The 14,627-nt window shown below is 48.9% G+C and overlaps 1 protein-coding gene across 10 annotated transcripts in view; it reads right to left on the reverse strand.

Annotated features, from left to right (window-relative positions):
- Positions 1 to 14,627, reverse strand: part of TMCO3 (transmembrane and coiled-coil domains 3) — a 31,423-nt gene that overhangs the window by 13,348 nt on the left and 3,448 nt on the right. For 7 of the 10 annotated variants that reach the window (XM_033434969.2, XM_049701005.1, XM_033434970.2 and 4 more), the window contains 5 exons: positions 9,504 to 10,026; positions 7,333 to 7,512; positions 5,602 to 5,793; positions 4,426 to 4,554; positions 583 to 675 (listed from right to left, as the gene is read on the reverse strand). In XM_033434969.2, coding sequence (XP_033290860.1) covers positions 583 to 675; positions 4,426 to 4,554; positions 5,602 to 5,793; positions 7,333 to 7,512; positions 9,504 to 9,947 — 1,038 coding nt within the window. In that variant the 5' untranslated portion in view covers positions 9,948 to 10,026. Of the gene's footprint in view, positions 1 to 582; positions 676 to 4,425; positions 4,555 to 5,601; positions 5,794 to 7,332; positions 7,513 to 9,503; positions 10,074 to 10,364; positions 10,509 to 14,627 lie in introns of those variants that run through there. The other 3 variants (XM_033434972.2, XM_033434971.2, XM_033434976.2) reach the window with 3 other exon arrangements.

Below are 14,627 nucleotides of genomic sequence, written 5' to 3' on the forward strand. Positions count from 1 at the left end.
GCTTTTCATGAATTCACTTCCAACCTAACTCCGTTTCCATTCTTGAATATTCCGGCTTTCAAAGTAATCATTCTAAAAGTCAACAAATTTAGGAGGAACTGTTGCTTCCACTATTTTAACATTTATTCATACATATGATCTTAAATACTATTAACCTTTCAGATATTTTCATCTTACAGTGACACAGCAATAATCAAAATTTGCCACTTATTTAGGAAAACGAGGAGTTTTTCCCCAGAGTAACACACTGAATGTTCCATCCCTATGATATTTCGGCCTCTACCAGCGTTGGACCCTCTTGGAGGGACTCAAAAATCAATAAGTTTGAACACAGCACTTCTCAGACCCGGTTTGGAATTAGCCACTGAACGCTAATTCCATTTATTCACTGAATTTTCACTCTTTTTTTTTAAACATTTTATCTTCTGGAGTTTATGTTCCAGAAATAACATCAAACTACAACACCATATTCTACTCTAAACAGACCTCATCTGCTGGGCAAGTCTCCAACGAACGTGGACGGCGGTTGCAGGGCACGTTAATCTCAGTGGGGCAACGACACAAGCACACTGGTGGACTCACCTTTCTCAGCTTCTCTGGGGAAAATTCTAAGCCAACGAGGAAGAGAGTAAAGAACACGCCAAATTCTCCCAACGTCTCCACCTGCACAACTGACTGAGAAACAAGAAGGTTTTAAAACCGTAAAACTGAACGTAGTTAAGACATCACGTGGACTTCACAGAACCATCTTGTCCTAACATACTCAGTGGGACTCCACCAAAAAGCCCAGTATTTAAAACAACAAACAAACAACGATCTGAATTTCCTCTATATCTGAGATACTCTGAACTTCCTGACGGTAGTGCCTTTTTTCCTTTTTCTTGATTAGCTGGAGGAATATTTTTATTTATTTTCTAGGAAACAACTCATGAATTCACCCACTTTCAAGTTCATTAATTTCCACTGGTACTTCCATTACTTCCTTCCATTAGCTTCCTTTGGGGACGGGGAGGCATTAAACCTGAGTTTAACACTTAACTAACAGGAGTGCTTTACTTTCCTTGGGTCTGGGTGAGACTGAGTGTGGCATTTTCTCCTGGACCCCATCTGGCCACTCCCCACAGGTCCTGGCGTACAGTGCCCCTCATTTGCTTTTTACCATCAACGTTCCTGCACTACAGCAGACAGTGCTGTTCATACCAGTACATTTGGTGCTACTTACATTATTTACAGTTGAGGTTTGCATTATGGCCACTAACTTTTTGATTTTTTTCAACGTTCCCTGAACACGTGAAAACAGAGTCCAGGCCTTCGTGTGTCGGTGTGCCACCCAGGCCCCGCCGTGCACCTCCTCTGTCTGCTGGCTGTGAACACCACCGATTTGCCCTCTCTCTATCAGCACATTTCCTCCTTTCACTCTCAACCTTTTAGTCACTTAATTTTTATTCAATCTCGTTTGTTGTACTTTTTTTCCTGACACCATCTGCAAACCTCTTTTCATACAGAAGTTTATTCCACATATATTTGCTATAAAACAACATTTGCTCTCAATTCTTTTATGTCTTCTGCTTTTTATGCTTCCTTACTGCTACTATTTATTTTCCCTTTTGAAAATTAGGCTGCAACCTGACTTCAAAGTAACATACTTAAACCTATACTTCTTGACTTAGAAAATGAAAGCCTGTTAACTCCCTACTATGAAAAGATAAATACTGAAGTACAATTATATACAATTAGACTCTCTCCATTAACCACTCCCACTTTCGGCTAGTATGATCTTGCATTTTTAATTTGGTAATTTTATCTTGGTATTTTTGTTCGTTTGTTTGGGGTTTTGTTTTTGTTTATGTTTTTTGTTTCTGGCCACACCATGTGGCATGCAGATCTAGTTCCCCGACCAGGGATGGAACCTGGGCCCCCTGCATTGGGAGCGCAGAGTCGTAACCACTGGACCGCCAGGGAAGTCCTGATCTTGGTATTTTTATCTACTGTAATTATATTATTTTTCCATGGTATAGGTAATTTATTAAGAAATGCAATATTCATAGTATCCAGTTGGATCTATTACCTAGTTATTTAGCCTTAATTCTTTGCTTATGAGCTATCTTTGCTGTTAAGTAAAAAGGAAAAGGAAGATACATTTGTGTCTTCCAGTGTTTGCAAATGTTCTGGAAAGGGAGGGATGGGACAAGGTCAGGCAAAGATTTTTCACCTACAGCTTTTTATACTGTTTCAATCACATAAAAACTACCTATTTAAAAAGCTGAGAGAAAACCATAATTGAAAAAGAGTCATGTACCACAATGTTCATTTCAGCACTATTTACAATAGACAGGACACGGAAGCAACCTAAGTGTCCATCGACAGATGAATGGATAAAGAAGATGTGGCACATATATACAATGGAATATTACTCAGCCATAAAAAGAAATGAAATTGAGTTATTTGTAGTGAGATGGATGGACCTAGAGTCTGTCATACAGAGTGAGGTAAGTCAGAAAGAGAAAAACAAATACCATATGCTAACACATATATATGGAATCTAAAAAAGAATAGTTCTGAAGAACCTAGGGGCAGGAGAGGAATAAAGACGCAGATGTAGAGAATGGACGTGAGGACACAGGGAGGGGGAAGGGTAAGCTGGGACGAAGTGAGAGGGTGGCATGGACATATATACACTCCCAAATGTAAAACAGATGGCTAGTGGGAAGCAGCCGCATAGCACAGGGAGATCAGCTCAGTGCTTTGTGACCACCTAGAGGGGTGGGATAGGGAGGGTGGGAGGGAGACGCAAGAGGGAAGAGATACGGGGATATATATATATATGTATAGCTGATTCACTTTGTTATACAGCAGCAACTAACACACCATTTTAAAGCAATTATACTCCAATAAAGATGTTAAAAAAAAAAAAAGTTGAATTAAAACCAGGCTTCCCAGAAGCCACCCTGCTGGGTAGCGGCTACACTCATCTCCTCACCAAGGTCCAGGCTCTCAGCCGGCAGCATCCAGGTACTTCTCACCTGGCAACACAGTCTGCTGTGAGGATCAGTCAGTGTGAAGGCCGCCTCGACCCCCCCGTGTTGTCCAGCGGGGGGATCCCTCAGGACCCTCCAGACCCGGTGCGGGTGGGCTATGCCGAGGAGGGGATGAGGCTGCAGGTGGAGCCCCCGCTTCACCGACTCCCATGCTACCCAAAGGGAAGCATCAGGCAGGGCGGGGCACACCGTGGCCCCTTCCCACACCCTGCACTGCAGGTTCCGCTGGGGTGGGACCAGGACACCTCTACATGGCACTCTCTTTCCCTTTGTCCACATTGCGTTTTCTTTTCAAGGACCCAGCTTGAAGCCCACAAGGCTTGGGACTCTTTCCTCACCGTCAAAAGCGCCACCAACACAGGACAATGCTCCCCTCAATCTGCTCGGCAAACAGCCTTCAGCAGGAGCAGCCTCAGCACCCGCATCCTCCCGGGCCTCCAGACACCCACAGCCAGGCTGGGTCACTGCTCACTACTTTACCAGCTTCTCAGGGTGTTAAGCGTGGTTTTTGGTTTTTTGGTTTTTTTAATTTTTATTTATTTTCTTGCTGCACTGGGTCTTCGTCGCTGTGCGCGGGCTTTCTCTAGTTGCAGCGAGCAGGGGCTACTCTTCGTTGCAGTGCACAGGCTCCTCATTGTGGTGGCTTCTCTTGTTGCGGAGCACAGGCTCTAGGTGCGCAGGCTTCAGTAGATGCGGCGCGTGGGCTCAGTAGTTGTGGCACGCGGGCTCAGTAGTCGTGGCACGCGGGCTCAGTAGTCGTGGCACGCGGGCTTAGTCACTCCGCAGCACGCGGGATCTTCCCAGACCAGGGCTCGAAGCTGTGTCCCCTGCCTTGGCAGGCAGATTCTTAACCACTGCACCACCAGGGAAGTCCCAAGCATGTTGTTTTTTTTTTTTTTACACGGGCCTCTCACTGTTGTGGCCTCTCCCGTCGTGGAGCAAAGGCTCCGGACGCGCAGGCTCAGCAGCCATGGCTCACGGGCCCAGCCACTCCGCGGCATGTGGGATCCTCCTGGACCGGGGCACGAACCCGTGTCCCCTGCATCGGCAGGTGGACTCTCAACCACTGCGCCACCAGGGAAGCCCTCCAAGCATGTTTTAAAAATACATTTAATCCAGGATTTTTAGTTCCTTTCAGTGTCCGAATAATCCAGCCCATAATATTACTGCAAATAGAATCTTTAAAACTAATATAATTTTAAAGACACGAAGAGGATCATTTGTCTGGTCAAGCTGCTCATTCATTAATGAACAAAATGACTTTCTTACACTTTAGAGATTCCTCAGTTAACTTTAAAAGACATCTTCTTTGATATGATTTATAAGAAACTGCTATCTTCATTAATTCAAGTTCAACAGACACTAAACAGTTCAATTTTGTTCTTACCTTAATACTGTTGAGTCCGGAGGGCCCCAGAAGCACGCCACAGATGATGTAACCAAACATGGTCGGCAGTCCTATCGTTGTACAGAGCCAGCCGCATGGTAAGGACAACATCCCTATGGTGACGATGTCCTAACAGAAGGATAAACAGACAAGAAACACACACATAAGATAACAGGCAGCAAGAGAAAGGAGAAGGTAGGGTGGGACGGTACCCTGGCCTCACTGAGGGGGCAGAAAGGCAAGTGCGGGAGCCGAGGGAGGCTTCTGGGAGCAGGTTAGGCTCGCTCCTCAGCGTCTAACGATTACAGCGATGTGTCTGTCTCGCGTGGACCCCGTGACAGTCCTCTGAGAACTGTGAGTACGAGGACTCCTCTCAGGGCTCGAGTCCGGGAGCCCTTCCCCACTGTGCTCCCACGGCACGAAGACGACCTAACCTTCAGGATATGAACCGGTCCAGAAGAGACTCGTGGACGGTGCTAAGGCTGCTGGCCCGAGGGTGGCGAGGAATGGCGTATTCACGTGGCCTCAAGATGCCGCCCCAGAAGCTACGCTACGTACAAAGGGGAAGGGGGGCAACTGCGCAGTGGAGAGACCCTGCCCCTCGCCAAGGGCACGAAGTCGCGTTCTCAGACTCAGCCCCTCCCAGTCCCCACGTGGTCAAAACCAAGGAAGGCCACACACGTGCTGTCTTTCACCTCTGGATTCAAGACAGCAGTTCAGGGATCAGCCCCTCACACGGGACAAGCCCGTGGGGACCGCATGTCTACCTGCCCCTCGGCTGTCTGTCCTGGCAGCACCTTGAAGGCTGAGTTCTTTGCCTCGGTCTCTTCTCCTGAACAGATTCCAGCGTCAGGGAGTTTAGCTGGAGACCCAGCGACTGATGTGGCCCTGCGCAGGCTGCACTCCCTCACTCTCACACCTGTCACTCACACGGTCCAAGTCCAAACAGTGATCCCGAACCACAACCCTGTCGACCTCGAGTCTAAAGAATTCCACGTCCCCCCACTAGACCGGCTCCCTCCAAGGGTGCAGGTGTGCACCTCAGGCCGCCCCCACGTCGACACAGGCCACACGTGAAACCACGGCCAGGCCCTCTCTGCCCCTCGAGAAGGAGCTATTCTAGCGAAGGCAGCTTTTAGGCAGCGGACGTGGGTGCCAGGCGGAGGCACGGGCTACCTTGATGAGGTGGGGGTCTGCCCGCGGGATGGTGGCGTCCCTGGGCTTGGTCAGGATGTACTGGTTATTCTGGGAGTCGATGAGCATGCTCAGGCCCAGGTCCTCCTCGACCTCCCGGTTCGTGAGGTTCTGCTTGGAGCCGGCCTCGTCCTCTTCCACCCGCAGAACTGCCTCAAAGTTGACCCCTCTGACCTGTAACAATGACAGTGTTGTGTCACTACAACCAATTAGACGTGTTTAAGTTCAAGGTCAAATGTTAGAGAGTAAGTCCCCCACAGAAGAACGACAGGAACGTTCTCAGCATTCTGTCAAGTGTGACCGAAGACCGATAAATTAGAAAATTCGAAAAAGCCTTTCAACTGAAAAGCGATTTAAGGATGGAAGTGTTCAGGATTTCTATTACTTCCAAACACCTACTCTACCTGATTCAGGGCGTGGCGCTGTGATCTGTAACAAGAAACACATATTTGGTCTTAGACCCCTTTCCTGCCCACAGCCCCCAAACCCGCAGGACTTCCTGAGTGATAAAGAGCGATGCAAACATCTTGCCCTATATTGGGTCTTTTGGCCTCGGTTCCCGAATCGCTCCAGAGCAGCAGAGGTGAAAGGAGTGTGCTGTCCTTCATAATAAGCCCCTCGCAACCTCACCTGCCCTCGGGTGAGCGAGGGGTGGTGGAGAGCCCCCGGGTACCCACGGGAGGGGCTGGTCACCAGAGGAGCCGGCCACGTGATGAGGGCTGAACTCGCAGCTCCACCACGGCCTCTGGGAGGGCAGGGGGGCTCAAGGCCGAGTTTGTCAGGAGCCTAAATAACGAAGCTTCCGTGAAGACCCTTCAGTCACGAGCTTCCGAGAGCTTCCAGGCTGCTGAACGTGTGGAGGTGTTTGGGGGAGGCTGCCAGGCCCGGAGCGGGCAGGGGAGCGGCCACCGTCCCCCACACCCTGCCCCTGTACCTCTTCCGTCTGAGCTGTGTCCTTCGTGACAATCTGCCAACCTAGCAAACAGACTGAGCTCTGTGGGCAGCACAGCAAACGCCAGAGGGAGGGGCGTTGGCATTTGGAGTAGGGGCCGTCTTGGGCTGGGCCTGTCCCCACGGGGTCCACGCCAGCCCCACGGGGACGGTGCCAGGCTGAACTGAACCACGGGAGGACCGGGGGAGGGCCAATGTGGAAGAGCCCGGAGCCGCGGAGGGCAGAGTGCCTGGTGCGCGGGGTAAAAGCAAGGACACTCTTCCCCAGGCACACGGCCCTCACACACCCAGAGCCTCCCCAGCCCCGGGGTCACTGCGGGCCCCACTCCCCTTCCCTCTCCAGCCTTGCTCTGGTTTGCTGTCATTACCTAACCCTTTCCTGAGTCCGTCCCAGGACTCACTCTGACATGCTGCTTGGGACCCAAAGGTGGTTTCCTGTAAGGAGCGAGCCTCTCCCGGGCAGATCTGCACTGAAACGTGGCCATCCAGGGCCAGCTTCCTGAGACCGGAGCCAAGGCCGGGGAGACAGACGAGCTGCTGGGCGCGGGGCAGTCGGGGCGGGGGGCGGGGGGGGGGGGCGCTGACCAAACACGGGGCCGGGCGGGAAGCAGAGGAAACGGGGCACGTCTTCAGGGCCACGCGAGTGCGTCAGCCTCATCTTCGTTTTCAGCCTGCACTACCGTACACCCGCAAACAGTCCCAAGTGCACGTCCTCTCAGCGGCTCGGCAGGCGGAGGGGACCTTGCTGTGGACGCTACTCACCGACCTATTGTCGTCGAAAGCGCGTTCCTCCGTCTCCTTCTCCAGACGGTCTGCCGCCTTCCTCACGTCCTCAAGGATCTCATCCAGGAGGGATAAACTTTTGTTCCGATGCTGCATGCTTTTAAGAACTTCAGCCTGATGTTTTTCTGCTGCCAGAAGTTCCACATACTCCGTCTCTTCCTATTCATTTGCAAGAAATGAAGGGTGGTGTTTATGACGAAGGAAACCTGGACGACCTGCCCGCTGCGAACACGGCAGTGGAGGCCAGGTGCCCCAGGGCACTGCAAACCCCGCAGGAAGGCTACTTACACACACACGGATGTAACACACCAGCGTAAAGAGACGCCGAAGGTCCTCTCTTCACACGAAAACCACCCGCCGACCCTGATGCGGTTGCAGCCACTGTGCCGACTGCGTGTGAAGCCCAGCTGCGCACCTGACTATTTAGCTAGACATTTCTGAGCGGAATACAGTGGACTTCCAAGTTACGAAGGGGAGATGTTCCAGGAGAATCTGACAGCATTACTTACGTGCACAGTTGACGGGTGGTGCCGGGAACAGAGTTTAACACGTGTAGAGCACACAGCCATGCTCAAGCCCGAGGGATCGCAAATCAAATCCCTCTACTTGCTCACGTTCGAGGCGGAGTGGGCGCCGAGCGGAGGGTGGCCCCAGGCACAGGCTCGGCCGTTTCGCGGCCTCTACTCAGCGCCTGGACCGCCTCAGACCCGTGAGGCCAGAACCAGCAGAGAGCAGGCGGGTGGGGTCAGCGCCACTCAAACTCATGTTTGTTCTCTGTTCTACCGTTAAACTACCGCAAACCGACACCCCTGCGACTCCCTCTTTAACACCAAGGAGTTTAATGTCCCACCCGTGCGAAGGACCTGGTGAGGCGGTGATCCCGCTGGGAGGGGGAGGTCTGTTTCCAACAACAGGCAGGACGCCCGAGTCCAGGGGGCTACTTACCCCATCACCACATTCCTACCCAAACTACCACACTTGGGCAAAACAAAGTTTAATAATTTGTATCTTCTTTACTTTTTAAGCTGTATAATATTGCCATAGCCTTTCCATGAAGACGAAATGATACTTCGTGTATTTAAAGTGCCTGGCACACAATAGATGGCTTAAATGACAGCTTTAAAGTATTATATAACTATCACATCTGACGTAATAATAGTTTCTTCTCATCATTTTAAAAGTATCCTTCAGGGTAGGGCTTCCCTGGTGGCGCAGTGGTTGAGAGTCCGCCTGCCAATGCAGGGAACACGGGTTCGTGCCCCGGTCCGGGAAGATCCCACATGCCACAGAGCAGTTGGGCCCGTGAGCCATGGCTGGTGACCCTGCGCGTCCGGAGCCTGGGCTCCGCAACGAGAGAGGCCACAACAGCGAGAGGCCTGCGTACCACAAAAAAAAAAAAAAAAAAAGTATCCTTCAGGGGCTTCCCTGGTGGCGCAGTGGTTAAGAATCTACCTGCAGGAGACACAGGTTCGAGCCCTGGTCCGGGAAGATCCCACATACCGTGGAGCAGCTAAGCCCGTGCGCCACAGCTACTGAGGCTGTGCTCTAGAGCTGGCAAGCCACAACTACTGAGCCCACGCGCCGCATCTACTAAAGTCTGTGCACCTAGAGCCCGTGCTCCACAACAAGAGAAACCACTGCAATGAGAAGCCCGCGCACCGCAACAAAGAGTAGCCCCAGCTCGCCGCAACTAGAGAAAGCCTGTGCGCAGCAACAAAGACCCAACGCAGCCAAAAAACAAAAATAAATTTATTTAAAAAATAATAAAAATTTAAAAATAAAATAAAAGTATCCTTCATCAAAATCCTTAATTCAAATGTATACATTTGTTTAAAACTACCTTTAATATTTTTGTTTTCAGTAAGTGGGCCTTGAAGAAAGTCAGCCTTCACACTAAAAGTGATTCTTATCAGAAGCTCAAAACCCTGACGGCAATTACAATGGGCTTATTTCCACGTCAGTTCACTGGGGGAACACGAGTAACTCTTTTCAATACCCAGGGATCTCCACCATGGAGAAAGCATGAGAGACCCCTAGAAGTGCTCAAATGTGGCTCTGCTAAGTGACTGCACCAAGGGAGCGGCTCTCCTGCACCTGCTGGGTCAGATCGGAGCCCCCTCCGCGGGCGCCCCGCCCCGCCTTGGACCCACCTTGATGGCTGCCTTCCGCAGGGCCTCCAGGCGCTGCCGGCTGCTCTCCTTCACGTTGGCCACGTCCCTGTAGTCGCCCTGCAGGGCTCTTTGGAGTCCATGGACGGCCTGGAAGACTGAGTTTTCACTTTCATTCAGCTCTTTCTGGAAAATTTCAAACATGTGCACCTGAAACAGCTTCTCTTCATCCGAAAGGCTGGCATCTTTTTCCACTGCTCTGACTGCACTTTTCAGTTTGTTAAGAACCACAGCCTTTTGGCGAAGAAGCCCGGAGAGCTTTCTGCAACCGTCCAGGACCCACTGTCTCCTCTGGGTGACGGCCGCCCCTTGGCGCCGGTGCAACTCGATGGCGTGTCTCACCGCTTCTTCGTGCTCCGCGCCGCTGGCCAGCAGGTGAAGGAACGGGAGCCACACCCACAGGTGGCTTCTCCCCAGCACCTTCATGATCCGACTTTAGGGACAGGGCAAGGCAGTCCAAAGACTCCTGCTAAGTCGGGCTTGCATTTGAGATACGCATTTTCAGCTGAAAAAGAGATTTATTGACACATATAGTTGAACGATGACTCATTGCTATGGAGATTAAAGTTTTAAATAATTACTAAAAACTATCACTTTTCCGAGGAAAATGTTATTTTTCGTAGAACAACATCTGAACTATCTGCTGCACTTAGATTACAATCAAACACTGAATTTAAAGTATGGTGCCTGATGAAGAGCTGAGATTAAAGATTACATCTGAATTTAAAAGCAACTTTTTAAAGTGAAACTCAGCCTCATATACCTACTAAATCTACCACGTACAAAAGACAAAAACCAATTCCATTTCATACGGTTCACATATCAAAGGCCAGGAAACACCACCTGCTACCCCCATCACACATGAGGGGCCCTGGAACCAGGTCCGAGGGGCTGGGAAATGGAGCCGAGCTGGCTGAGCCGTACCGTGTGCTTTCCTGAGTCACCTGGAATTCCGTCAAATTTCCAATGTCAGCCTACCTTTATGTGCTAACAAGATGTCAAGGAGAGAAAAAAAATTACAAACTACAACCACACTCAGACACTTTCTATCATGCAGATTCAGGTTCCTCCTCTTCTCCCTTAAGGAAGACTTCAAGCAGCGCCTGGGAGCTCATCCTGGCAGCAGGGCGCAGACAGGACCCCGGCCCCAGTAGCGGGGGGAGCTGCAGCTGTGTCGCCCAGAGGAGGGCTGATCCAGGCGCAGATGGAGGCCGGGTCAGCAGGGTCACCAAGAAAGAATGACCTCGGAGGCAGGAAGATAGAGAACAAAGACGGAAGAGGTGACAAATGCAGGAGAGCCCAGTAAGACGCACCCTGAAATACACCCACTGAGCCTGGCAACTAGGCCCAAGTCCTTATGCCAAAAAGAAAAGGAAACAAAACAAAACCCACCATTTCCAAGGAATCATATTATTCTAGAATATATATATTTTCATTTCACTGGTAATCCCAATTCTAATGAGTTTAATCTGGTTTCCCAGGTAAAGTAGATTAGCAAAAATAAGAGTGTGCACTTCTAGAGATAGAATGCTGACCAAACCAAGGAATGACAGCCAACAGAAAGTGGACACCAACAGAGCTTACAGAGACACACATGGGAACGCAGCAAAGAGCCCCAGCCGGAGGTCTGGGGGGCCGACTGCTCCATGCACCTCAGCAGACCCTGCAGAGGCGACCGCTGAGGGCAGAAGAGCCACCGTGTTCAGAATGACAATCAGAAGTCACCCATTACAGACTGCACACCGGCTCACTATTCTGGGTAAAAAGTCAGGAAACTGTCCGATTTCAATACTTGTTTAGATACTCTGGGTCCCAGCATCTCCCAGAGGATCCACGGACGCGGGACAGCGCGCTTCCTAATGAGGTGGGATAATCGAGTAGGGCGGGCTGAGTTCCTGAGTTCACTGGCACAGTTTTAATACAATCTTAAGTAAACGTTACCACCTTAAGCAAACAAACCACTGATCAATCCCACAGACAGCCGGCAATATCACTGGTCTGTTATTTTATTGACTCAGTTGCTAAGCTCCTACTGTTTCAAGGGAAAGAAAGAATTCAAGCACTACTTCAGACATGCACACATTTAGTGTTCTTCAGAACCAAGACACAAATTGCAGGTGCTTTGTTAACTGCACAGACCTAGACATGCACATTTTCTCCAAAAGATCTCAGAAAGTGATTCTTCTACAGATTTCAAACTTCAGGAAGATAAACTGCTGCGCAGCTGGCATGTAACACCCCTCCGTCCATCTCGGGCCCCTCCCTCAGACAAGCTCCCGAAGTTAGCTATCCCTCTCCCCGAAACACCGAAGACAGCTATTCACTTTTATGAAAAACCTCTGAGAATTTTAGCTGTAGTCACACTAATATTTCCACTGAAAAGAGCTTTTACCGTGAACATGAAGTTATTTACAGACCTTAAGATATGAACCACTCCTTTTTCATAAACACCTCATTTTACCTTCAAACTTGGCTATCAAATCCTACAGACTACTAAACTGTAACATGTTTTTTTCAGTAAATAGTGTTATTTTGTTATTGTTATTCTTAATTATAAAAAAAGACACTCTGGATTTGTTGTGGTTTTATAATGAATTCTTAAAATTTCCACATCTTGAACGACTGATGCAGTAACCCGGGTGACCTCAAGGCCGAGGAGAGCCTGCCACTCTCACGCATGATGCCATTTACACAACTTCTTTTCTTTCTTCTTCTTTTTTTTGGCCGCGAGGCTTGTGGGATCTCAGTTCCCAGACCAGGGACTGAACCTGGGCCCTGGCAGTGAGAGTCTGGAATCCTAACCACTAGGCCACCAGGAACTCCCTACACAACATTCTTAAAATGACAAACTGCAGAGACGGGGAAGGGAGAGTGGGGGTCAGGGCCCGGGGAAGGGGGAGGCGATGGCTGTGGACATAACAAGGCAGCAGGAAGGACCCTGTGGGGTGGACGTGTTCTGTGCCCTGACAGTGGTGGTGGCCACACGTGTGTGCACGTGTGACAGAATCACACAGATCTACACACACACGAGTGCGTGCATGTGCCCTGGTGCACCCGGATCGGGCAGTGGGCTGTATCTCTCCCAGCTCCTGCTTAGGATACAGTTTTGCAAGAGCTCCCGCTGGGGATACTGGGTGAAGGGTCTATAGGATTTCTCTGTATTTTCTGAATTTATCTAATTCTTTTATTTAATTATTGGAGTATAATTGCTTTACAATGTTGTGTTACTTTGTGCTGCACAATGAAGTGAATCAGCCATATGTATACCTATATCCCCCCTACCTTGGACGTCCCTCCCACCCCCACCATCCCACCCTTCCAGGTCATCACAGACACCGCACTGAGCTCCCTGTGCTTTATAGCAGGTTCCCACTAGCCGTCTATTTCACACATGGTAGTGTATTTATGTCAAACCTAATCTCCCAATTCGTCCCACCCTCCCCTTCTCCCGCTGTGTCCACATGTCCGTTCTCTACATCTCTATTCCTGCCCTGCAAATAGGTTCATCTGTACCATTTTACTAGATTCCACATATATGCATTAATATACGATACTTGTTTTTCTCTTTCTGGCTTACTTCACTCTGTATGACAGACTCTAAGTCCATCCACATCTCTCAAAATGACCCAATTTCGTTCCTTCCTATGGCTGAGTAATATTCCATTGTATACATGTGCCACATCTTCTTTATCCAGTCATCTATCATTTGACATTTAGGTTGTTCCCGTGTCCTGGCTATTGCAAATAGTGCTCCAATGAATACTGTGGTACATGCCTTTTTCTTTTTTTTTTTTTTTTTGCGGTACGCGGGCCTCTCACTGTTGTGGCCTCTCCCGTTGTGGAGCACAGGCTCCGGACGCACAGGCTCAGCGACCACGGCTCACAGGCCTAGCCTCTCTGCGGCATGTGGGATCTTCCCGGACCAGGGCTCAAACCCGTGTCCCCTGCATCGGCAGGCGGACTCTCAACCACTGCACCACCAGGGAAGCCCTACATGACTCTTTTTGAATTATGGTTTTCTCAGGGTATATGCCCAGTAGTGGGATTGCTAGGTCATATGGTAAGTCTATTTTTAGTTTTTTAAGGACCCTCCATACTGTTCTCCATAGTGGCTATCAATTTACATTCCCAGAAACAGTGCAAGAGGGTTCCCTTTTCTCCACACCCTCTCCAGGATTTATTGTTTGTAGATTTTTTGATGATGGCCATTCTGACCAGTGTGAGGTGATACCTCATTGTAGTTTCGATTTGCATTTCTCTAATGATTAGTGATGTTGAGCATCTTTTTATGTGTCTCTTGGCCATGTGTATGTCTTCTTTGGTGAAATGTCTATTTGGGTCTTCTGCCCATTTTTTAATTGGGTTGTTTGTTTTTTTGATATTGAGCTCCATGAGCTCTTTGTATATTTTGGAGATTAATCCTTTGTTCGTTGCTTCATTTGCAAATATTTTCTCCCATTCTGAGGGTTGTCTTTCCATCTTGTTTATGGTTTGCTGTGCAAAAGCTTTTAAGTTTCATTAGGTCCCATTTGTTTATTCTCGTTTTTATTTTCATTACTCTAGAAGGTGGGTCAAAAAAGATCTTGCTGTGGTTTATGTCAGAGTGTTTTTCTTATGTCTTCCTCTAAGAGTTTTATAGTGTCCGGTCTTAACATTTAGGTCTTTAATCCATTTTGAGTTTATTTTTCTGTATGGTGTTAGGTAGTGTTCTAATTTCATTCTTTCACAGGTAGCTGTCCAGTTTTCCCAGCACCACTTATTGGAGAGGCTGTCTTTCTCCATTGTATGTTCCTGCCTCCTTTGTCATAGATTAGATGACCATATGTGGTGGGTTTATCTCTGGGCTTTCTATCCTCTACCATTGATCTATATTTCTGTTTTTGTGCCAATACCACACTGTCTTGATTACTGTAGCTTTGTAGTATAGCCTGAAGTCAGCGAGCCTGATTCTTCCAGCTCTATTTTTTTCTCAAGATTGATTTGGCTATTTGGGGTCTTTTGTGTTTCCATACGAATTGTAAAATTTTTTGTTGTAATTCTATAAAGAATGCCATTGGTAATTTGACAGGGATTGCATTGAATCTGTATATTGCTTTGGGTAGCATA

This window comes from Orcinus orca, chromosome 18 (genome assembly GCF_937001465.1).
Source record: "Orcinus orca chromosome 18, mOrcOrc1.1, whole genome shotgun sequence".
In the NCBI taxonomy this organism is placed as follows: domain Eukaryota; kingdom Metazoa; phylum Chordata; class Mammalia; order Artiodactyla; family Delphinidae; genus Orcinus; species Orcinus orca.